General features: G+C 39.5%; 2 protein-coding genes across 13 annotated transcripts in view; both read right to left on the reverse strand.

Annotated features, from left to right (window-relative positions):
• The window catches only part of MTMR1 (myotubularin related protein 1), a 38,371-nt gene extending 19,965 nt beyond the window's left edge, over window positions 1-18,406 (reverse strand). Inside the window, exons 1-14 of one of the 4 annotated variants that reach the window (XM_032702188.1) lie at window positions 18,329-18,406; window positions 15,383-15,488; window positions 12,717-12,740; window positions 10,474-10,524; window positions 9,031-9,106; window positions 8,105-8,199; window positions 7,777-7,884; window positions 7,264-7,365; window positions 6,489-6,572; window positions 5,691-5,840; window positions 4,746-4,934; window positions 4,073-4,258; window positions 1,138-1,344; window positions 227-319 (exon numbers count right to left, since the gene is read on the reverse strand). In XM_032702188.1, the coding sequence (XP_032558079.1) occupies window positions 227-319; window positions 1,138-1,344; window positions 4,073-4,258; window positions 4,746-4,934; window positions 5,691-5,840; window positions 6,489-6,572; window positions 7,264-7,365; window positions 7,777-7,884; window positions 8,105-8,199; window positions 9,031-9,076 (1,260 nt within the window). In that variant the 5' untranslated portion in view covers window positions 9,077-9,106; window positions 10,474-10,524; window positions 12,717-12,740; window positions 15,383-15,488; window positions 18,329-18,406. The remainder of the gene's footprint in view (window positions 1-226; window positions 320-1,137; window positions 1,345-4,072; window positions 4,259-4,745; window positions 4,935-5,690; window positions 5,841-6,488; window positions 6,573-7,263; window positions 7,366-7,776; window positions 7,885-8,104; window positions 8,200-9,030; window positions 9,107-10,473; window positions 10,525-12,716; window positions 12,741-15,382; window positions 15,489-18,328) is intronic. The other 3 variants (XM_032702189.1, XM_032702190.1, XM_032702191.1) reach the window with 3 other exon arrangements.
• Window positions 18,407-18,766: 360 nt separating this feature from the next.
• The window catches only part of MTM1 (myotubularin 1), a 40,218-nt gene continuing 35,679 nt past the window's right edge, over window positions 18,767-23,305 (reverse strand). For 7 of the 9 annotated variants that reach the window (XM_032702192.1, XM_032702197.1, XM_032702196.1 and 4 more), the window contains one exon: window positions 18,767-21,966. In XM_032702192.1, coding sequence (XP_032558083.1) covers window positions 21,799-21,966 — 168 coding nt within the window. In that variant the 3' untranslated portion in view covers window positions 18,767-21,798. Of the gene's footprint in view, window positions 21,967-22,036; window positions 22,327-23,305 lie in introns of those variants that run through there. The other 2 variants (XM_032702198.1, XM_032702200.1) reach the window with 2 other exon arrangements.

A 23,305-nucleotide genomic window follows, 5' to 3' on the forward strand; every position in this document is an offset into this window, starting at 1 on the left:
TTTAAACAAAAAGAATTGCTGGTATTTTGGTCTCAAGACAACACTTCTACTCTATCTCCTCGTACCTCACTTCTGAGCAGAAATTTTCCCTCTGTGAGCACAGTGCAGCCACAGCACAACCAACTTCGGCAAACACGCTACTGCAGAGGAATGTGTTCTCCTACATGAATTACATTTGCAAGATAAAGACTGAAACCTCATAGAAATACTCTCTTAAGCATCTTACCTGCTTTGTCATTTGCCAAACACAGTCGATGAACTGAAGGAAAATCGGAGATCTGTCAGCATCTGCATGATCATCATCTCCGTGTCCTACTCGCTGAAAGTCAAAGCACACTTCATTTCAGTCTGGGGTGTTTACAGTACCCTCCCAACACTGTAAAGTTCAGCAACTCTTAAATATGTTCCAGTGGTGAACAAGACAAGCAAATCTTCCATAACGCAAACCTGTATTTTCCAACTACTAAAAATGCATCCCAGTATTCACTTACGGACATGCATCTGCTGTTGAGCAGAGCTGGAGAGGTCCTTGGTCAACAAAGCTGTGCCTGTTGTTTCCCCATCTTCTACTGCATAGCCACTGATTTCTACCAGTGTAAAACTGGTAGATATTTACTTTAAATGTACTGAAACAGTGATTATTCCATATCCACCTGCCATAATCACATGTCATTTCTCCTAAACCATCTTAGAGTTAGAGCCCACAGCATGTCACAACAATTTATTCTAATTCTCCACTAGCCCACATGTTAAAATAAACACTTTAACCTTAAATCAGAGTAATGGTTCCAGCAATTTTACCTTCTAGACACCTTAACTGTTTTCCTTGTTACTCCATTCATAAGCTGGCTGGAGATGAAGCAATGTGTTACGATCCCTCTTCCTCATACAAAAGCCATGTGATTTTTTTTAACCATTGTGTTCAAGCCACTTCATTTTCATTTACTTTATTATTATACCTCACATAGAGATTTCCCATTAAAAATGATCAGGTCACAATTCTCTGACACACTCAGACCATTAAAAGAAGGGCACCAGAGATAATAACCAAAATGCAGCAGAGCACAGTGAGAAAACATGCTACTCAAAATAAAAGCACCGAAGGTGACAAATTCCACACTAAACCTTCCAGCTTACCATTGCAAATCGGTGTCCAAAACTTATCCATTCTTTCTCTACAAGAACTTCAAACCCCTTGATGGTTCTGTAATAGCTGTCCAGCATGAGCATGGCCAGTGCAGTGAGCTGTGCAGTTCGGTCCCAGCCGTCGCTGCAGTGAACCACCACAGAGGTTTTACCAGATTCGATTTTATCTGCAATTCTCACTGCTCCGGCAAGAAGCATCTTCAACAAACAAAATTCAAGAAAACAAGCATATTAAATGCTAACCAAAACTCTGCAAAAAAAGTTATAATGTTATACTTTTAAAGTCATTATGTTTTTAAAATTTCATATTAGTTACATAATCATCCTAATGACATTGCTTTAAATTAGAGGTTTCCAAATGGTGTCATGCATACTCCTAGAGGTACAAAAGCTGTGTGCACTCTGTTGTCCAGGAGAGAGTTCTTACCAGCAGCTCTCCCTTATTAGCAGTACATAACAAAGGAATCTGGGAATCCCTTCTCTAAATTAATTGTTCTTCTGTATTATGATGAAAAGACAAAAATACTGTAATCTATTCCGAAGGCTGAAAGTTCAGTGTTTTCAAAGTCCATTTCACATTAATCAATCGCTCTTTCTTCCTCCGTTTTCAGTTCAACTGAAACTACTGAGTTTAGAGAAAGGGACAAACCATCCAGCTAATCTGAATCAAAACACAACCCAAACAAACCAGAACCCCCTGGCTGTGAGTCTGTTCTGATTTGCTGGTGCATGGAGTATATGTCATATTCAGCCCCTGAACAGACCATCAATAGCCTGGATTCAAGAGCATGCCTGAGAGCAAAGGACAGAGATGGCACAGGACTGAGATCACCTGTGTGAACTTGTTATTCTTCTCCCCACTAAAAAACCTGCCACTCTTGTTCTCTGATGTCACCCTCTAGGCTTTTTTTAAACTTAAATAAACTCTCTCTTGTGAGGATTTGTCTCTAACATGTCCCATCACAGCACCGAAAAATATGTGGGAAAAAACCCAACCACTAAAAATAGGACCACAGGAGAAATTCCTATTCTCCATTCCAACATCAGAAAACGGAATCTTTCTAAATACTTGCACTTTTCCCTTCACAGGCATGCAAAACCATCTCTTCTGGGAAGTAGGAAAGCCAGCATCTGCTGGAGAAGATGTGCACAAAACCAGTCTTCAAATTATTTCAAGAAGCAAGCTTTAGAGACAATTTTCATTGATTGTATCTTTCACTGAGCATATCTTTTATGGTAACACTGAAGGATGCCAGGATGAAAACACCAAGAAACAATACTGAAGTGCCTATATGGCCTGAACAAGTTAACTGATTACTTCAGTTACAAAGCTCTACTGAACTAAAAAAGTGCAAATATTAAAGTAATTTGGTCTTCAATAAAAGCAGAAAACTAATAATAATCTATATAACATACAGGTATGCAATAACTTGCTCTAAATTGTCCTAAAGAGAACACAGGTACCTCTGAAGGAGTACAGCTGGAAATAAAGGACAGAACACACACAAGCAATAAGCAGAGAGGAGGAGACAGAAAACAGTTACTATTAGTTAAGTAAATATGTGTGGAGTAGGTAAAGCACTTTATTCAACTTTGGACAAAAGCCTTTAGAAAACAGCTTCCACTACAAACTGTTATTATCCTTTACAGATGTTTCAAAACTTAGTAACCATTTCACTTAGGGCTCCTAATGAATAACTGGCTTTGGATTGGCTTAGAAAATGAGAACTGATTTAAAAATAATTAAGCTCAACCCTGAAAGACAGAAAATATCCTGGAGGGCATAAAGAAACATCCTGGGTGTGCAAAAAGCACCAAGTAACTCTACTCCTGTTACTACTGCCTTCACACAGAGGCCGTTCCTGGTGCCTCCCCAGACACTTCTCAACCATCTCTGAAGTGCTGTCAGTGCCTGAGGGTAGGAAATTGAATTTCCAGTAATGTATTGCATTAAACTGGGACAACAGTCACACTGGTCTGAGCCTAGAGAACAGCAGATGTGTTAAGAGTAAAGCTGTGGATTTGTTAATGCTATTACAAGCCAAGTCAAAAGGCAAGGAAGGTAAGGAATTCTTGGATAAAAGCCCAGGGAGATACTATCAAGACTGTTCATGCAGGAATGGCAGCTTTTAAGAAATCAGGCTGCAGTTTGTGGTGTTTGAAATAGTTGAAATTCAAGAGAACAAGAAAATTAAACTCTTCCCAAAATATTATTAAATTTGACTCTTAATCTTCTGTTTGCTCCCTCTACTGGCTCTCCTGCAGCTGTCAGCAGGCACTACTTAACAGTGCAAAACTAATGAACAATCCCAAACATGTTTTGCATGAGTGACATTTGAGCCAGCTGCTAATAAAATAAATTACAATCCATCCATATTCATCATAAACAGGGGAGTGAATGTGGTAATGAAATAATCTACTCTAAAATAATTTCAAAGGTTAGTGAAATTGAGTGTGGTAGTGATTTATTTAAGTATTATGTTAAATGATAGAGTAGATGATAACTCGATAGAGCACTGACTATAAACAGCCCAAGGAAATGTAGGTGCCCATCACAAGAACAGTAACATTGCGTTGAAGAAGGCAAGGAGGGAAAGACTGCAGAATCCACAGTCAAGACCTTCTGGCCGTTGCTCAAATATAATCTGAAATTCCCAGGGCATTCTTCCAAAAAAACAGGGATAACCCTGAACTGCTCACAAACATTCCTTCTCGAGAAAATAAAACGCTGTCCAACAGTAAATACAACACTGTGCTATCAGGAATTAACTCGTTATCTACCAATACATAAATCTGGAAATACAAAGTCATTATGGAATGCTTAAAACGCTGCACTCAAAGCGACCGTTTAGTAACATTTTCAGAAATGCAAATTAAAAAGATGGTTCAACAAAGCAATTGATTTTTTACATCAAAAGCATCTTACCCTTATATATTCCAGCCAATGTGTGGAGTCCAGGTTTGATAACCACCGAGTGTCATCAATGGTAGGATAAACGATTTCTTTAAGTTTCCGCAGGGATTCTCTCATTACGTGGATATTGTGAATTTCCAGGAAGACCAGCTCTGCATTTGGGTAGGCACTTTCACTTTCGTATCCTCCACCTTTTGCCTGTCATTCAAAAAGTAAAAACAGACGAAGAAAAGAACATGCACAGGACTTCAGTATAAGGTTGAGAGAGTTACTTTGGTCAGGTTTTAGCATTTGCTGAGAGATTATTTCAGCCCTAACAAAAACATATAAGCAGACTTTTTGCTTTTGTTTTTCTAAGAAAAACCAGAGTACTTTTTCCTTTAGGTCAAAGAAATTCTAATTGCAATAGGTTAGAATGATAAGACATCCATATACCCTCCCCTCTTTACTAATGAAACCTTTGGTCTTCTGTGAGCTTTACTGCATAACTTCTCAGCTACATCTTGATGCTGCCTGACAGCCTTTCCAAAATGCTACAAGCAACTTACCTTCCTTCCCCTGCCCTCTTCAGGAACCCTTTCTAATCAGTTTTCAGCATCATGTTCTCCACATCCTTATCTCTTACTCCATCTCCAGCCTTGTAATAAAGACAGAACTACTAATGCTGGTTATGCTCCCAACCTACCTTGTTTGTATCTGCAACACTATTCTGTCTGGCATCAAAGATGATAAGTTTATGAGACTGAGCATTGGCATCCATTATTGTCTGCAAGTATTTTTCATCTTCTTTGCAGCGCTTGTCATTTGGGCCTACTGATGGCTGACTGCATCGTGTTATTGTTGCTTGGCTCTCAGGATGAATCCAGGATAACACCTGGAATAAAAGAAAACTATTTTAGTTTACCACATTACTATAAAAGCAGCAGGCCAAGAGCGGAATTAGACAATTCACTCTCACCACATGGCATTATTTCCTGGCAAATCAACAAATGCAGATTTTAAGGACAGGCTGACGCAAAATCATATTGACAGCACACTAGCACTGACTGCTCATCCAAAGTTGAGCTTGAAACACAAAGTGGTTCCAACATCTTAGCTTTTATTTCCAGTAGCAACTAAGCCTACTACTGCATCTTATTAATTAGGGAAAAAAAAAAGCAATGGAGGAAGAAAAACCACTTCCTTGTGTAAGTCTGTGGACCTGCTGCCTTGCTAAGCAGATCTACAGCATTAAATATGTTGGATGGTGATGTTTTTAAGGGGTTCTTATGCTACCTGCACATCTTGTCTATTCTCAAGCAAAGCACTATGGCTGTAACTCATTCTACTCCAAATCAGAACCACGCTAATGTGTGCCTTAGCACCAGATACCACTGTGGCCTAGAAGTGTTAACTCAAACAAAAACCTTACTACAGAGCACAATAATCGTGCAATTGAACTCACAGTTGAGTTGCTCTCTTCAGCTCTAAACCCATTGAGCCTAATTCTTCTTTCTTTGCTTCCCCCTGTCCCCTTCCAGGAAGGAAGCCATCCCACTGTTAATTAATAAAGTCTAAAAGAACTCTGATAATTTCTTATAAGCTATCAATTATTAAAGCACTTATATCTCCTTGTAGAAGTTTCACTTACTGGAACTCTGCCTTTTGCTCTAAATGCTGCCACTTTTGAGAGGTCATCATCCTTTACACTGGTTGGCACAACAAGAACAGCAGGATATGTATCACAAAGCTCATAGGTGCTGTTAATTTTGGATATTTTCCAACTCTCATTGGGTAATCCCTGTATGAAAGCAAAACAGTTTTGTATTTTTCAGGTTAGACCTTTACATATCTGGGGTTAGGGGCAATGAAAATTTTCATATGCTATGTACTTTTTAAAAATAGGCATGCTCACATTTTTGTTCTGAATAAGCTATAAACTTAGGTCTTCATACTGAATCATAAACCAGTACACTGAAAGCCTTTCCTACTTATATCTTTAAAACTGATGTGCAAAATAACCATTTGGTTAGGCTGCACACTCAGGTAAAAAGTGATCATATAGCGAAATAAAAACACTTTTGCAACTGGGAAAATACAGACTTACACTGAAGAACTACAGTTACTCCTCTGCTCAATGCTGCTTATTCAAACTGAATTTTTTATAAAGTTTGTATTTTGTAGAAACAGCACTTGGAAAATGAGGATTTAAGAACCATGTTAAGTTAGAACAAGTACTCAGCACCTGTTATCTCCATCAACTTTAGCAGGTGCTCAACACACTCAAAGTCAGGCCACTTGCATTTTATTATCTATACATGAGATGCAGACAGTTTCTGTATGTAGTGAAAGCTGAAAATGTTGGGTTTTCTGTAATTTTTTTTTATTGCTTAAATGGCTCTGGGGGAGATGCAGGAAAAAAAATACACCAAGTACTTCTATAACTTACCTGCCTCTTATATTCTGCCATTGGATCATACACTTTCCAGCCATTTACAGCAAACTTCTCTTTATAGCTGAATGCAAAAAGAGGCTAAGACAACAAAGCAAAGTTATAAATTGCTGCCTGATGGGCTGTATGCACAATAAGCTCCAAAACAGTGAACATTCCAATATTTCAAATCTAACACTTCTAAACCTGTTAAACATTTCAGTCAAGACTGAACAACTCTGAGCTAGTAAGAAGATGAAAAACAGTTTCCTGCATCAAGTACAAGCCTAAAATTAACAAAATCAAGATAGGAAACAGAGAGAGTTGAAGTTATCTGCCTCTGATAGCAGAACACATCAGTGGCAATGCCAGGATGAGGAAATTGTTTTCCTGCCTCCCAACCACTTCCTTATCCACACAAGCAAATGAAATAGAATTCTGCACCTAACTAATAATAAGACTAATTGTACCTATTTGTTGTTTCAGACAGAACTTCTAGACTGAATTATCTACTGCAGAAAATAAAGAGTTAATACATATGTATTTTTAACCAGCAACAACAGGCAAATCTAGATCTCAAGGGCTATGTACAAACTAACTTCACCACTAGCAGAACATGCATAATGTTTTATGAATTAATGCAAAAAAGGAAACACGGTCAGAGCACCCTGCCCACTCTGCAGCAGATTTTATGAATCAACATTTCAAAGTTTGCTATACAGGCCTTGCATTTCCTCCCCTACACTTTCCACCAAGAGGCCAGTGACAGCCTCCTCTCCATCTTAAGACTCACCAGCCCGTTAGAAACAGGAAATGCTCGTGTGACAATGTTCTCAAAGATCTCCAATCTGTTCTGCTCTTCCTGTTTACAGGCCAGCCGCAAATTTCTCATATCCTGTCAACAGTAAGTTACACTATTTTAGTCTATGATAGATAAATAAATAAAAAAGGCAGTTATAAGAAATTTGATTGAAGGAAGGTATATATGCAGCACTAAGTCACTGATATCACCTAACCCACACTGGAAGAGAATTCTGTAAGCGTTTATGTTAGATAAGGACTGTCATTACAGTTGCTAGGTATAAAAATAGCCACTTTTCCTTTGAATTCGCTCTTGACACAAAAGGCAGAAGTGTCTAAGACTGCAAGTATCCTAAGAGGAATTGAAATATATTATCTAAATGAAGAAGGGTTCAAATATAGGGAACTGATCAGAGAGAAAACCAGCACATGGGCTGGCAGATTCTTTCTACAGAAAAAAGAAATGAAAGTACTTTAATATTAATAAATCTCTACCATGCCTTACCTTGCAAACTATTTCTATACCACACGAGTAGTCTCCATGGCTCTGTACTCCAATTTTTTCAACCCTACTTATGACTCCAAGGGGAACATCGACAACAAAAGGTGGATCCTGAAATTTGTGTATGAAATAAATGAATTTTATTACATTAGGAAGAACACAAATTTATATTATTCATATATGTTTCATTACAACCAACAATAATTCCCTCTTAATGGACTGCTGGGAAACATCATTCTTCACTTACACTGAATATGTCACTTTCTGAAATCTACTTCAGCAACATTCCTACCTGACTGAAACAACATGCAGATGGACAGTGAAGTCTTACCCTCTCAACACTTTTGATAAACATTCTGAAGTCCGTCACTGTGAGCGTCCCACTGACTGCTCCCATAAATGGACAGATGTACATAACGTCCTTAGCTGGAAAACAGACCAATTAAAGCTTTGTTTTACAATTACAGACATTTGTTCCAAAACAATCTATTTCTATTTGTAAACAGCAAGGTTTTGGCAGCTCCATAGGATTCTGATGCTTGACCTCTATAGGAGAGCCTACAGTTCCTTCAGAGGCTGTCAGGACTGAAGGAGTTGTCTTTATCTCAGCACCTAAGAGCACCCAGGGCTGGGCTCACCAGCAGGGCTGCAGGGAGGGCAGGTAGGTAACCAGCACCCTGCAGGCATTCTCTGGTTCCTGCCCTGAGCTGTCAAGCACCCCCACTAACCCCAGGGAGAGCATCCAAAGGGGCAGTTACTGATCCATACAGAACCAATCTCCAAATAATTCAGTTATATGCCCATGTCTTAATTTTCACTTTTATTGGCTAGTGTTGTTTTCTAGACAAGTACTGCACTGCCCATGCAGAGCTTGCTGTCACAGGCCAAAATGAAATAAATCTCATTAGGAAATGGAAATTAAAGTTTTCCATAACTTCATCTTCCTTGCTATCACGATTTTGAATCTACCAAGTATCCTTGGCATCCCCAAGCAGAAATACAACCCATACACCTCTATGGAACAGACTATCCCTTGAAAAAAAGATTTATCTATATAGAGTAAGTCATCCTCTGGAACTGACTTCTCCTTCCTACATTTGAATTTAAAAGACAAAGAAAAGAAATCCACATCTAATCAGTTAATCTAAAGTGGCATTAAACTAAATAAGAGAAGTAAAAAGGAAATAATATTCTGTTTTTAAACAGATAAACCAGCAATTTAATAGTATTCAGTGTAGCACTCAGTAGTGCTCTTACCGATAACTTTGATTGATTCTCCAGGAAAAAGTGGAGCCTCTTCCATCTGTGCCAGTTTGTTTCCATCCCGCAGTGCCTGGCAGAAACCCAAAGTCATGAGTAAATCTCACTTTCCATCTGCACCACATCGATACATTTTGATGCAAAGTGCTTCTACTACCAGATTACTGGAACACAAGAAGTGGGTCTTTTTCTACAAGGCACAACTGTACTAAACAGTATCACAGTTAAAAAAAAAAGGAACAAACACGAAACTTCATATTATAAATATTGCTCAGACATGCACGTTAGTAACATATTAGTAACAAAGCATTTATGCAACAATTAGTTTCACATGCTAGCTACATATAGCATACAAAAATATGAACAATAAGATCAGCCTAAATTTGTAATTAATAATTTGTTAGTCTTTTGCTAAATGCAGGTATTATTTTGGGTATTTTATCTACTTGAGAACATTTTAAAGCTCTTTTTTAATTGTTTCTTTTTTTAATCTTAATGTTGCTTATTTACTATTTGAGTATTTTCATCTGAAAGAATTATATGGTAGAAACTTTATTTATTTAACATTTTAACTTTGTGGTTTTGATAGCAAAAAGTCTGTGCACCCTATGATGCTCTATTTCAATCAACACCCTACTGAGAGTGCCACAGATTATGGAATAGGTTCATTATAGCAATTTTGGATCCAGAAGGTCAGATTAAGAATTAATAACAAAATATAGCAATTAGCAATTTTAAAATAAGTGTTAGTTCCATAAATTTTCTTTTAGGTAAATGGCTTCATTCCTGAATTATACAAGATTAATCCTTTGGGTCCTTTGTTGGCAGTTAAGATTTAAAATGTACTAAGGATTTTAATTAAGAATAAAAGGGTTTGTGGGACTTTTAAGGACCATGTGAGAAAGTGATCTCTCTCAGGTCAAAATTAGGAGATATTAAGGTTTCTATTTTCTACATCCTCAATGAAGAATAAATATAATGGGCTACGTTACAGCAAACAAGTAACTCTCCCTTTGTCTTGCAGCTCTGACCCACATACACAGAAATGACAGGATCTGTCTGCTTCCAAACTACCCCAAGCTCTCGTTTAGAATAATTTCTAAAGATACTTCGAATGATCTCTGGCTTTAGACTTCCTTGGAAACTAAAAGAATTTTACATTCAGCACCCAGCCATAAAAAATAATGTGTAGAGAATTAGCCAGTGCTTACAAATTGAGGATGGATGTGTTCTGTGAGATGGGGCTTACCTGCAGTATTACATTTTAGACTACATGACTTTACCTGAAAACTCACTCTAGAACATAACCATTTACACACTAAATGTTTCTTTAGGGATTCTCTTGCATGAGAAACATAAGATTTGTATGCACTGTATGAGTACTAATATATAGTACCTTGCTACACAGTTAATGAATGAAAGATGAGTAAAACTTGCCACCTGATCAGGTTCTGCTTCAGAATGATAGCCATTGTGTCCATCCTGAATCTCCTGCTTTGCATGAGGCAGCAGTAGGGCAAGAGAGAAGTAACAGCAAAAAAAATGCAGACAACAGGTGAAAGGACAGAATCTTCTCTTTTTTTTTTTTTTTGTTTCCCTTTTTTCAATTTCCTTAAAAAGACAGCACATACTTTAACTCCAGTTTAGCTTTTCAAAATCTTCCACTCTGGGCACACAACTTTCCACAGAAAGGAATCCAAGCTATTAGCACCATCCTTTAATTGTTATTTGGCACAACACAAAATGAAAAATTCACTCCCTTTTTCACAAAAGACTCAGTGTTGGTAGATAAGAACATAAAAGTACGTACTGTCTTTTTAAGACAAACAACCTTACAGTGAAGAAAATTAATTTCAAGTATGCCACATGCTTATCAATAGAAGAAATTGAGTACAGCTTGCAATGGTAGCATTATGGGAAATCTCATGCAACCTTTCACAGAAAAAATAGGTCGACATCAAACAGATCTATCTAGACACTTTAAAAATGCTTTACTGTGTAAAACGTGTTTTAATTGAACTCTCAGCTTTATGGTTTTACATATTTTTTCCAGTAACTTCTATGGTGTTACTTGAAACTTGGCCAGTAACTTTACAGAAGTTAAAATTACTCCTCCTAGTAAAATATGCAAACAATTCACATTTTCATGTTAATTTATTTTTGCATCATTTGGCAGCAAATCTTGAATATTAATTAAATTTCTTTAATAAACATAAGGTCCCTATGCACGCCAGAGAGAAGCACAAATGTCATTAGGTCAGATGAAGGAATTGTTTTAATACATTCAGCCAAAAATGCTCTTCCGTCTTCTTTTTTTATTAACTGGAGAGAAGTTGTGCTCATGACAGTCTATTATTCCCAGTTCACATGCAAAGAACTTCTCGCTTGGCCAGACTGTAAAATCAGCCTCAGTCTAAATTTACAAATGTTTGCTAAAGTCAAGTTTTCTTTTTACAGTATTTTTACAGAACCCTCAAGAAAGAACAACTTAGAAGAAGGACTTCAGATATGTTCAGATAATTTGAACTGTACATGAGTTTAAAAAGTTGTAAGTAATTAAAAAACTCTTTCAAATTATAAAGGACTACTAACATTTAGTTATGGGTGCAATTCTATTAAATAGCAATTACTTAAATTTAAGGTCATAATTATGTTGTTTCTGAAATCAAAGTGATTTCTGGGAAAAAACCAATAGGACAAGGAGCAAATACACCAAAAGATTTTAAATAAATGAAAGACAGAGAAGCACAGCAGACCATTCAAAGATCAAAGCCTTTACAAACAACTATGAACCACTGAACAAACCCAATTTTTGTTACTCAAGTCAGACCAATTACTTCAAGAGCTATCTATTCAAAAGAAAAAGGAAATCAACTTGTGGATTTGTATGATTGGACTAAACACATCATTTTCAAATATGTAAACAACAGATGAGGAAAAAGAAATCATTCAGACTTCATGTCTTGGTTTCAGACTGAACAAGGGGTCTTTGTTTGAATAAAAGTGCTCGACACATTTCATGAACAATGTCAGAACACTGCTCAGATCATTTCTCACTCCATAAGTGATACTGAGAAAGAGGAGCAAGAAAACAAGGCATGCCCTTTTTATATCTTCAGTGAACAATGGGCAAGACCTAGTCTCAAAATTACCATTAGAAAGATGCAGGTCGTTGCACTAGTGTCTAACTCCAAGCCTAACTTTCAATCCTCTACAGCTTGGTAACAACTAAGGTAAAACACATACAAAGGCAAACATGAATTTGGAACTTATTTAAATAGGACAGACACAGACATAATGCTTTTACCACTGGTATTCTTTAGCGTAGACATGTTAGAGCTGCTAACACAGTACTCTGCAGTCCAAAGCATGTAAACCTCAGTTTCAAGCATCCATTTTGTCAAAATTAATGTAATAAAACTGAAGTTAGTATCGCACATTCATAACATAATTTTAAAATACTGCTCTCTTACACATTGACTTTTATTGCTCACAAAAACATTGTAACGTATATAAAGCATTTCTATGACGAAGAAGCTGTTGCACTGCATAGCAAAATGGTCTGACTGGTTCATAAAACCCATTAATGGTGTAAAGAGGAACGCTTGACACACCAAGCTCTCACACAGCACAAAAGACAAACAGGTAGGAGGCCGTTTACTGCTCGCCGAAGGTAATCTTACCCGTATAACCGGCCTCCTGTACACCTGTTAGTTAAAATATAAAATGTTATCCAGTGAAACACACAGATTTGATTTGCTAAATATCTTATTTCATCAGATTTTCAAGAGAACTCTACTCTCAAACATCATAGACAGATTTTGAAAGAACAAAACTATGCACAACCAGTAACTCTCATTTGCAGGATTGTTTTGGTCTAAAAAAAAAAAAATCTCAGACACTTCATTTCAGTGCTGCAACAAACGCCAAGCTCTTTGGAAACATTCATTCCTAATCACCCTTTTATGCAGCTACAATGTACTATTGTGAGAAGAGAAGAAAGAGCCTGGTAATCCTTCTAGGCAGAAGACAATAAACCTGCCTTAACAACCACGAAGTATAACCACTGTACCTTGTGGATTCAAATGGCAAAACAGGACACCTTCTGAAGGTGTCTGCAGTCAGTCACTACAATCTAAGCCATTTTCATTTACATGAGCACCTCAATGAAGAACTCTCTGCAGGCAGAGTGTGTATGGGAGAAGACACACAGAGCAGAGCCCAAACTAAGAGTGAGAACATGTTGCTGAAGGGTTTAGCAAGCAAGAGCTCTCGCCCAACGCTCTCCAGTTCTGACTATTCCATTAACTGCCCCTTTGCCACCCTTTGATTCTCCCCTCCCCTAAATTACATTCTGGTAAGTTAAGTCACACAGACTAATGTAACACCATTAGATACCAGAATTGATATATTTACTGTTTTTACAAATATATTCATTTAAACTTTAAAAGAAAGGATGGAAGAAAGAATAAAGCAGGGAGTTCCTGGTAAATCCAGCAGAAAACAACAGAACTTCCTGACCAGTTCCAGAAACAAACACACACATCTGGCCCAAACTGAAGGTTCTGAGTTGTAAAATAGTCTCTAAATGCAGCAATTCAAGGTAACCAAAGGTAATGAAGACTCAGGAAGGTGACCAGTGTGCATCAAAAGGAAAATACATCTCAAAGGAAATTTGAGTTATATCTGGGCATTGACTTTTTATATGTGAATTCCACAGCAACAAGGAATAAACCCAATCTGTTAGTGGTACTGATTAAACAACTATTGGTATCACTGAACTTCTGCAGAAGATAAGTGCAAAAGAAACCCTCTGCTAAAGCACAGACACTGCTTCATAAGATACTGGTCCTGAACATAACTAGACATTCCAGGATAAAGAATTCAATGAAGTTATATACAAATATGGGATTTCAAACCACAGGAATGCAATGATGCCAAATACAATTTATTCACAAAAAAAATCTGAATTTAAACCATCAGGCTTATATTAATTTTCTTTCATTCCTAGGAAACAGAGAATGAAGTAGAATTTTAATTAGGTCTTAAAAGATTTATTCCTGTTAAAAAATATCCAAGATGAGTTTGGTACAGAGAAGGAGGTTACTGAGAATTAAAAAGCGCTCTTTATTCGAGAGGAATGCATTCTAACTCAGGGATAAACTGAACACCAAGCTTACACACTTGGATCAACTTGGATACAACATCAACAGCTGCAATGCAAAGTTTCCCAGGGTGTTTTATCAAAGATGTTAGCCTTGACCTGGAGCAAGCATTTGCAATTTATCTGTCGTAGCATGCAGGAGCTGCGCTCCATAAGCTGCTGACTGTGCAGCTGAAACTGCAGTCTGAAACTCTGTGAGGTAAACTTTTAAGCAGGCTGTAGTCCAAGACATTTTGTGGACTTATCTTCAGGCTTGGGCTGAATCTCACCTGCTGTCACTGAATCCAAAATATGCTGTTTCTGGACAACAAACTTTGTAATCACAGAGCATATCAGAATTAAAATCCAGCTAAAACGAAAAAACCTAAACGTAAAAAAAGATAAAAATCTTCCTCTGGCCATTCTGCAAGATGACCATAAAACCCTTTCAAATCTAGGGAGGAAAAGGGATCTAGAAAGCAGCAGCTTGGGCTTCTTAAAGAGAATTGAAACATGAGGGACTTCTGTTGAGAGAAGAAAAACTGCCCCTGCTCCACTCCTGACAGTTCAGTTGACTGGCTGCATGGGGAGAACAGCCAGCGAGCGTGAAAGAACAGGGGCACAAAAGCATAATGGAACTGTCAGGTAAACCACACTGCAGTCATTACTTCAGTGACAACAAAGTTGCTGGGAGGGAATGAAAAAGGTGACTTGTTTGTTTGTTTGATGTTAAATTATCTGTCTCTGCTGAAACCCCATGAAAAATGATAGTCATTTATGTTCTCTGCACAGTAGCAAAGACATGCATTTATTTTTTGTGAAATCTGGAGAGCTCAATTCTGTACTCTGAATGACACATACTAGAAACCATTTCAACCTGTAACTGTTAATCTACTCTACCAATTTTATTGTATAGTAATCAAAAGAAAACTCACTTTTGGCATATTAGGCAAAACACTGACTGTTTAATTTTCCTTTCACCTCTCTGTTAACTATTATACTGTAGACTTCAATGCCACTATTCCAAATGTGGAGGAAAACACAAAGCAGATTCAAAGGGCTCCTGTGCATAATGAGATGTTTCTAGTTCTGAAACATTCAGTGATCACTCAAGTACTTACCACCTGCTAATCAAGACAGCAAGGACTCTCCTGATCATTCACTTTTTTATCTTAAACAAATCAATGTATTCCTCAAGCCACTTACCCTGTAGTCTCTGGACACACCTTCTGATGGGACAGACCCTGAAATCTGACTCGAAATGGTCGCAGCTATCAGCTGTTTACACCACTCCACGTGGGATCCAGTCGGGCTACAAAACCGGAAATTTTAAATTATTTGGCAGTAATTAAAAATGTATATTGAAAACAGCATAGCAACTGAGCACATCCAGAAAGTAAGTGATCACTAACATCAAAAATTAGCTTGCTCTGTGGGCAGAATGCAACTATTCTGCTGATCAAATTAGGAAAAAGATTTTTATTATATTGAATCAGAGATGCAGAGCTGTCAGTAGGTTAAAAATGAGGTTAGGATCCTATTAACTTATAAAAATGTTATGTTCCATATCCAGTGTAATTTTTTTCATCATTCACAAACTTTTTTCTTAAACCCATTCATAGAATGAGTTTGGTCAAGTAACAGGAAACTCCTTATACTGTCCTTATTAATATTTCCTTATTATTCTGTAAATCCTCAGAAATAAATTACTCTATGCTAGTATTAAAGAATTTAAACTATACTAGTGTTGTATTCTATTTAATGTTAAATGTTGAAAATATGTTTTCTAAAGGGTAACTTCTAGTTAGCTGTATTTTTTTCCAATTCATAAAACAATCTCTGAATAATCTTCAGAGCAGGCCTTTCCACGTCACAACAAGGAATTCTGCAGTGTAGGGTGTTTGTAAGAACCCTAAAGCATCTGAACTGCAGAACTGCACTAAATCCCAGATGGTGCAATTTGAGAACAGTCACCTGAACCAGTGCTGCTCTCAAGTAAAGCAGTACTGAGGGTGAGAAGCAATGACAGTTTGAAGTGCACTGGCTCTGTTCAAACATGACAATATCTGATGAAAAACTGGCAATGGCAGAGGGAACTGTTCCCTGAGTGCCACTACAGCCTCGGCTGACATCTTAGATAATTGCCATTTTTCTTCAAACCATTTAGCTGGGCTCTTCTACAGATTGAATGCTTATTCAGAAGCCAAATACAGCAAGAGAATGTTAATTATCTTTTTTAATTCATCCATAAAATAGCTTTAGATTCTGTAAGTATCTCATGACACTGAAGTGAATATACATACACACCCAGCACCCAACAGGTGCACCAGACCTCTGACATTAAGAGGGTGGGGTAATAGCCTTAGATGACCAATTATTACTTAACTAGAGGTCTTTGCTTGCATTGACTCCACCAGGTGACAACTTCACACCTGAAATGAAAGCTCTTCCAAACCTTTCCTGATTATTTTAGTAGCTTTCTTCCCACCTGCACATTCTATACAGTACTAGATCTCACAATGCTGTTTTGCAACTAAAACAGATCTATGACAGTCCTGCTTTGAACAACAAAGATAACTCTCAGGTTAGTGCTGAACTGGAGCCCAGATTCACTTAGAGAAACTTTTCATTTAAGTTTTTCAATTAAGAGCACAAAGGCTAAATCCTACAGTAATCCTTTCCTGATCTCATTTATTTCTCTTTCTCTCACATCTCTTTAGGGCTTGCCTATGTTTGTTTTCAAATAAGCATTTACTTGTTAATTAAGACAAGGATTAATTTTTCTATGGCTTATCTTCACCAGGGATCACTACATCAACAGAGTTAAAATAGTAGCAGGAAAACGAATGTGCATGCAGGACCATCCCCTAGGACCAGCGTCAGGAAGTGTCAGTGTGCCAGAGATCACACCGCTGCCTTCCCACCATCGGCCAAGTGGGGCACACACCAGTACTGCCTTTCTATTCTGTCTCATCTGCAGTCACTCACATCAGCCTGGCCTGTTACTGACACACTGACAAATAAATAAGCCATATGACCTATGGACATTATAACTTCCCCAGGGTAGAACAGGATTAGGAAAAGAAAGCTGAGAATTAAGATATGAAAGTACACTAATAAGGAATACAAAGGTGCATGTTCTGGTGATAGAAAACGGACATTTGATTTCCACCTTCACTAGACGAACACTGTAAAACTCCAGGTTTCTCCTAACAGAGACATAAGAGAATATAGAGACTGGAACCTGGTACTGATTTCTAAATAGAGTTTGCTTATTTATTTTTCATGGCAGTGAGACTTCTGTTAGTTTCAACTCCTTGTTTAAGGATTTTTAGGCTCAGCACTTAAATCTGCCTTCAGCTGGAAACTTCTAAATGAAGGAATGACTCTGCCAGCAGCTGCTGGAGGAGACGCGGTCCCATCTGGCGCCCAGCTCCTGGCACCGTCCCGGTGAGATCCCGCGGGCAGTCGGGCACCGGGGACACACCGCACATACCTGCGGACACACGGACAGGATACACACCGCACACACCTACGGACACATGGACAGGGACACACACCGCATACACCTGCGGACACACGGACAGGGGGACACACGGACAGGGGGACACACCGCATATACCTGCGGACACACGGACAGCACCGGGACACACGCACAGCACAGCGGGGCACACCGCGGGGGGCTTGGGGAGGGAGGGGTGGTTCACAGCACACCGAGTGACACCCCAGCGCACAGCGGGGGCACACACGGCGGTGCCGGGGACAGTCACACCTCTGCAGACCAAACCCACGCACAGCACCCCTCGGGAACAGGCTCCAAGCCCGCGGTCGCTCTCCCCGCTGTCCGCACGGACGCTGCCCCCGCCCCGGGCCGAGCGCGCGCGGCCGCCCGAGCCCTCGGCCCGCCGGAGGCGGCACTGCCGGCACAGGCAACCGCAGAGGAAACTTTGACAACAGCCGGTTCCCGCCGCGGACCATGGGCAGCAGCCGCCCCCAGATTGCAGCTCCGCCGAGGCCGCCCCGAGGCCGGGGGGCCGCGCTCGGCCGAGGCTCGGCCCGAGGGGCTCCCGCCGCCTCCCCGCCCGGCGCCGCGGGGAGCGCAGGCCCCGCCACCCCCTGTCCCGCCCTCCCGCCGGCTCCGGCCCCGCTCACCTGTCCAGGGTCTCGGTGCTGGGCTGCCGCGACCCCGCGCCCGCCGCCGCCGCGCCCCCCGCCCGCACGGCTCGCCGGCTCCCGCCGCCGCCCTCCACCGCCGGCCCGGCCGCCGCCGCCGCCCGCTCCATGGCCCCGGGATGGCGGGCGGGCTCCCAGCCCTGCCCGGCGCCCCGGCCCGGCCCCGCCGTCTCAGCCCGGCCCGGTGGGGCCCCGGCGGCGCCGAGCGCTGTCACCTGGCGGAGCCGCTTTCCCAGAGGCCCCCGCGCCGCGAGGGCGGGCGGCGGGGCCGGGCCGGGAGGAGGGAGGGCCGGGCCGGGAGGAGCGGGATGGATGGGATATGGGATGGACACCCTGGCCCGCCGCCCCTCCGGCCCCCGCACGGACACCCGGGCTCACGGACGGCGCGCCAGTGAAAGGGCTGTCGGAGACAGAGGGTTCAACACTGACATCTTTATTTTCCCCGCCCCGCACGTACGCGGCAGACAGAGGATGTTCGCTCCTCTCCCCCCGCCCCAACGCCGCCCGACACACAGGGCCCGGCTCCGGAGCGGTCCCGCCGTATCCAGGGAGGGCGGGCGACAGCGTTACTGAGGAAACAGTAGTACTGAGGAGATCCTGCTCGGTTATAAAACACGTTTTCTCATGCACGACAGGATGCTTGCTGCGAGACAACACCTGAACTCAAGGCAGAGGTTAACAATACATCAGGAGGTAGCACACAAGTCATGTCTTGGGTACAGCCATAACAGTGATGCTGGGGGGGGTAAGGCATGAGCAAATAAACAAGGCATTCGACAAACCACCTTTCTAATTAAGTAACTGAAGCCCAGCACAAAAACTAGGTTATTTCCTCAGGTTCATGGAAGTAAGAATACATAAAAAAACCTAAACTAGCATTCCAAGACGGGCGTTTCTTATGGGATACTGGGCATTCATTGCTGGTGATGTGAACATCCCAGCTCTGCTTTTTCACCCCTCCTGGAAAAGGCACTCGGCACCTTCACCTCTCCTTCACCACCTCAGCAGCTTCCCCAGATGTGTTCCTGGCAGGGAGCTGTTCCTGCAGCGTGCACAGGGCAGGAGGTGCCGTACAGACACAGCCTGTGTGCAGAACAACAGCCCAGATCACCCCGTTACAGGGAAAGGAGAGAGGTGTTAACATTGACCACTTTGTCTGCCTACATTCACAAGTAGTATCTTCCAATATGTATTGGATTAAAACCACCCTTATATTGGTCTAATATGTAAAAACAGAATTAAAAGAAGTATCTTATCTGCTGACTTGAGAAAAATCCAAGCCCACACAGAGCCTTGTTAGAGAGCTTCAAAAATAAATTCGGCTGAACAGTAATATGAAAAATGGTATATATGTAATGAAGTAAGTGCAAAAAGATCCCTTCCATTATATTACACTTTCCCAAATGCAATAGGTTACCATGTAGTGTTTAAACAGTAAAAACTATTACATTTTCAGAAATTCTTCACACCACTCACAGATGTCACCAATATGTTCAACTCAAATACAGAAACTTTAAATATTCTAATAAAAATAGCTTTTTTTTTTAATAAACCACGAGTAAGTAGAAGGTAAATATACCAGAGTATGCATAGCTTTTAAAATGTAAAGTACATCATGAACAATTGAATATCCTTCCTCATTTACCTGATGTAATGCATCTTTTTACCTTAACAAGTCAAGATTTTGGGACAACATTGTTATTTTGGATACAGATACTGGAGAACACAGATGGGAGAGTGAAATTTAGAGGACAAAATAAGTCATATAATCCTATGTATTTAGAACATACCTGTTGTATGCTCTGAACTTCCCTGAAAAACATAGTGCAACTCAGTGCATATAATGAATTAAATCAAGAGGCGGTATACTTTTATTCCTTTGAAAAAATACTGTTTTTAAAAATATTCACTGTCCTCTAAACTTTGACTTATTTTATGGAACTATAGCTTTAAATTTAGTTTTCATATGCAAAATATTTACACTTTATAAACCTGCAGAACTTCTAATAAACTATATTATATATACTTACACAAAACTTAATTTATATATAATCCTATTATATCTTGCAGATCAAAACTCACCACACGTACAATAATTTACACTGACAGAAGCCTCAAGCATCAAAATATCTCCTTTAAAATAACAATATTAGAGTCCTCTGCAGATTCTGAACTGCAGTATTTCCTGGATTGCCTGAACATCATTAAACTTATGAGAATATGCAAAATTTTAATTAAATATCAAGAGCAAAGTTTGTGCTGTCATAAGAAATGCTTGCAGCTATTTAAAAAATACCTGAAATGAACAAATTAAAGGTTTACAAAAAGCCTGTGAAAGGAAGGCTTGAAACTAGAGCTCACAGGAAGGTTCAACGTAAGTGCACTCACTATATGCAAATCTTGGATACCAAAGCCCCTTAAATACTTAAGAATAAAATTTGCTGCACAGAAGTTAAATTAAACAGTAAACTATAAACGTACAAGTTTTCAAAATTATTTATAACTGAGAATTTTTCCCTACTTTGGTATAAAAGCTCCTTTAAACAGGCACATTTACTTGAATGAGACAAAGAGAAGCTTTAATACTATGGCTATTGGTGGATATTTAAGTAATGTCTCTGTGGGTCTGTTTTTAATTATATAAACCGTCTTTAGAAACATTTTATTCTGCATTAATCCAAAGAACCAATATTGCCCACAGTGATGATTTGCAATATACTTTAGATCTGAACAATTAGCCAAAACAGGACTTCTCCGAATCCAGTACAACTGGCATTTGCTTTTCTTTTTTTAAAATAAAATTAATTTACAATTAAAAAGGTTTTTTTCTATTTTGATATCTACTGAGCTATTTGAACTTTTTAATTAGAAGCATAGCAGTGAAATGCCTTCCATATTTCTATTTCAAAAAAGGAAAATTTGGAATTCTCTGATAACCAGAAAGTTTCAGCACTGCTCTCTGAAATCTTACAATAGAAGTTATTTTTACCTCATGAACTCATATGTATTCCTAACAGGAATACACACATACCTAATTTTACACAATGTGAATATTCCTATTGCCATTAATGTGTTTATTCACGACATGTATTCAAGACTGAGCATGAATTTCCTTATAGGAACATGACCTACAATGTAATAAATTAAAGCATTCTTATGAAAACAATAAATCAATTTAATTTCAATTGTACCACACTTTCCAAAGTAACTCTTAAAAAGCCCTCCATAACTATGAGTTGATTAATAATGTTCCCAGTCCACAGGTTCTGAAAGGCACATAATTGAAGAGTTGGTTTTGTTTGTTCTGAAGTCCTCCTCAAATAAAGACAGTCTAAAACACTTTGTGTTAGGACAGTCTAACGTAAGGCATTAGAATATTCCTCCTTTTGCTATAGATCTATGTGAAGCACCACTTGCTATTACAGTATAGAAAGAAGCCAACACTTTCTTCAGAAATGTGTTTGTACTTGGGACATCATTTGTGAGGGAGATGTTGATGAGGCTGATGAATTGGGTATCTTAGAATTATTTGTGATCTGTAGCTCTTCAAGTCTCCTGATATAATCGTCACGTAACGCAAGGAGCTCCATGTAACGCTGCTCCACGGGGTTTGGCTGCTAGAAAGAGATCCATGTTAGTCTTATATCACTTCAGGCCAACTGCTTCTACACAGTCAGGATGCTGCAGTATCCGTGGTTTCTTAGCACATGTAGCAGGTTCCAGCTAAACAGAAACACTCATTTCTGTAACCTAAGAGCCCACTGCCTTCCACTTGTCTCCCCCAAAGAAAATCTTTGCACAGAACAGTTTGTCCTAGCTCAGTAAAATCAGCCACCACTTCCTGGAGCATATAGATTTTATTTTCTTGTTATCTAGCTTTGTGTTCAAAGTAGCTATTCATATACCTTGTCCAAAGCTTTTTTCTTGACTTATTAAAAGCTTTTAGATTCCAGAGGCCAGATGTCTCACCATCTTCCCTAAAAACCAGCGTTTAGCCAGATTAGATTATGAAGACATGAAATCCATGTCTTCAGATTAAATAACTTCTCTCACTGATGAGATTTACTTGAGTTTTTAATAGTAAATTTGCAACTTAGCGTAAATAAACAAGTGAAATAAAAAACTTTATGAGTGAATTCTGTAAGAAAACTTAAATATGTTTAAAATCAACTGCCCTGGTTTTCAGGAGATTACTCTGGGAGAGCATTTTAACTGTTTCCACTTTATTAGACTGATGGAATGGAACAAATGGAAAAGAAGTATTACCAATGTCCAAGGCAGATACAGAGCCTAAAGTTACCTTCAGCTGTATATAACTGTCCAGAAGTCGCTGCTGTTTCACAGTCAATTGCCTGTAACTCAAAGCTAACAGCAGTGCAGTCTCAGGAGCAAATGGAAATGCCTCCAAAAACCAGCTGAACCTGCACTCTGAGGGGCACCACTCACTGCCCACCCATATGAGGATCATGATGAATGCTGAGGCAACTGGGGAAGTTGGATCAATGCTGAATGCAGGTACTAAGATCATTAGTGATGTAGGGATAATGATTTTGTTAGTGACAGACCAGACTCTTCATTAGACTGAGGTCTGATGCAGAACATGCTTCGAAGTGATGGCACTAACAAAGGTAATCAAAAAAATGGTTCACGCCGTGTGTTCACAATTCAGCTGCTTAAGTGAAGATGAAGCATAAATTTCAAGAGCAGAAAAAAACCTCTTGCATTTTGTATAGAAAAAATGGTGAAAATTAGGGACCAGTAGTAGCAGCATGGAATACTGTCACATGGGTTTGCATTTCTACTAAGAAACTCCTGCCAAAAACCTCTCCTGAATAATGACAAAGCGCATTTTTAAGTAGATCTACAGCTAAATTGCATGTCTTATAATCTTTCACTTTCTAAAATAAATCTGTGGATTCACCTTTTGCAAAACACCCCCATCTTTCACAGTCAGCA

The sequence above is a fragment of the Chiroxiphia lanceolata genome, chromosome 14 (assembly GCF_009829145.1).
Source record: "Chiroxiphia lanceolata isolate bChiLan1 chromosome 14, bChiLan1.pri, whole genome shotgun sequence".
NCBI lineage: Eukaryota > Metazoa > Chordata > Aves > Passeriformes > Pipridae > Chiroxiphia > Chiroxiphia lanceolata.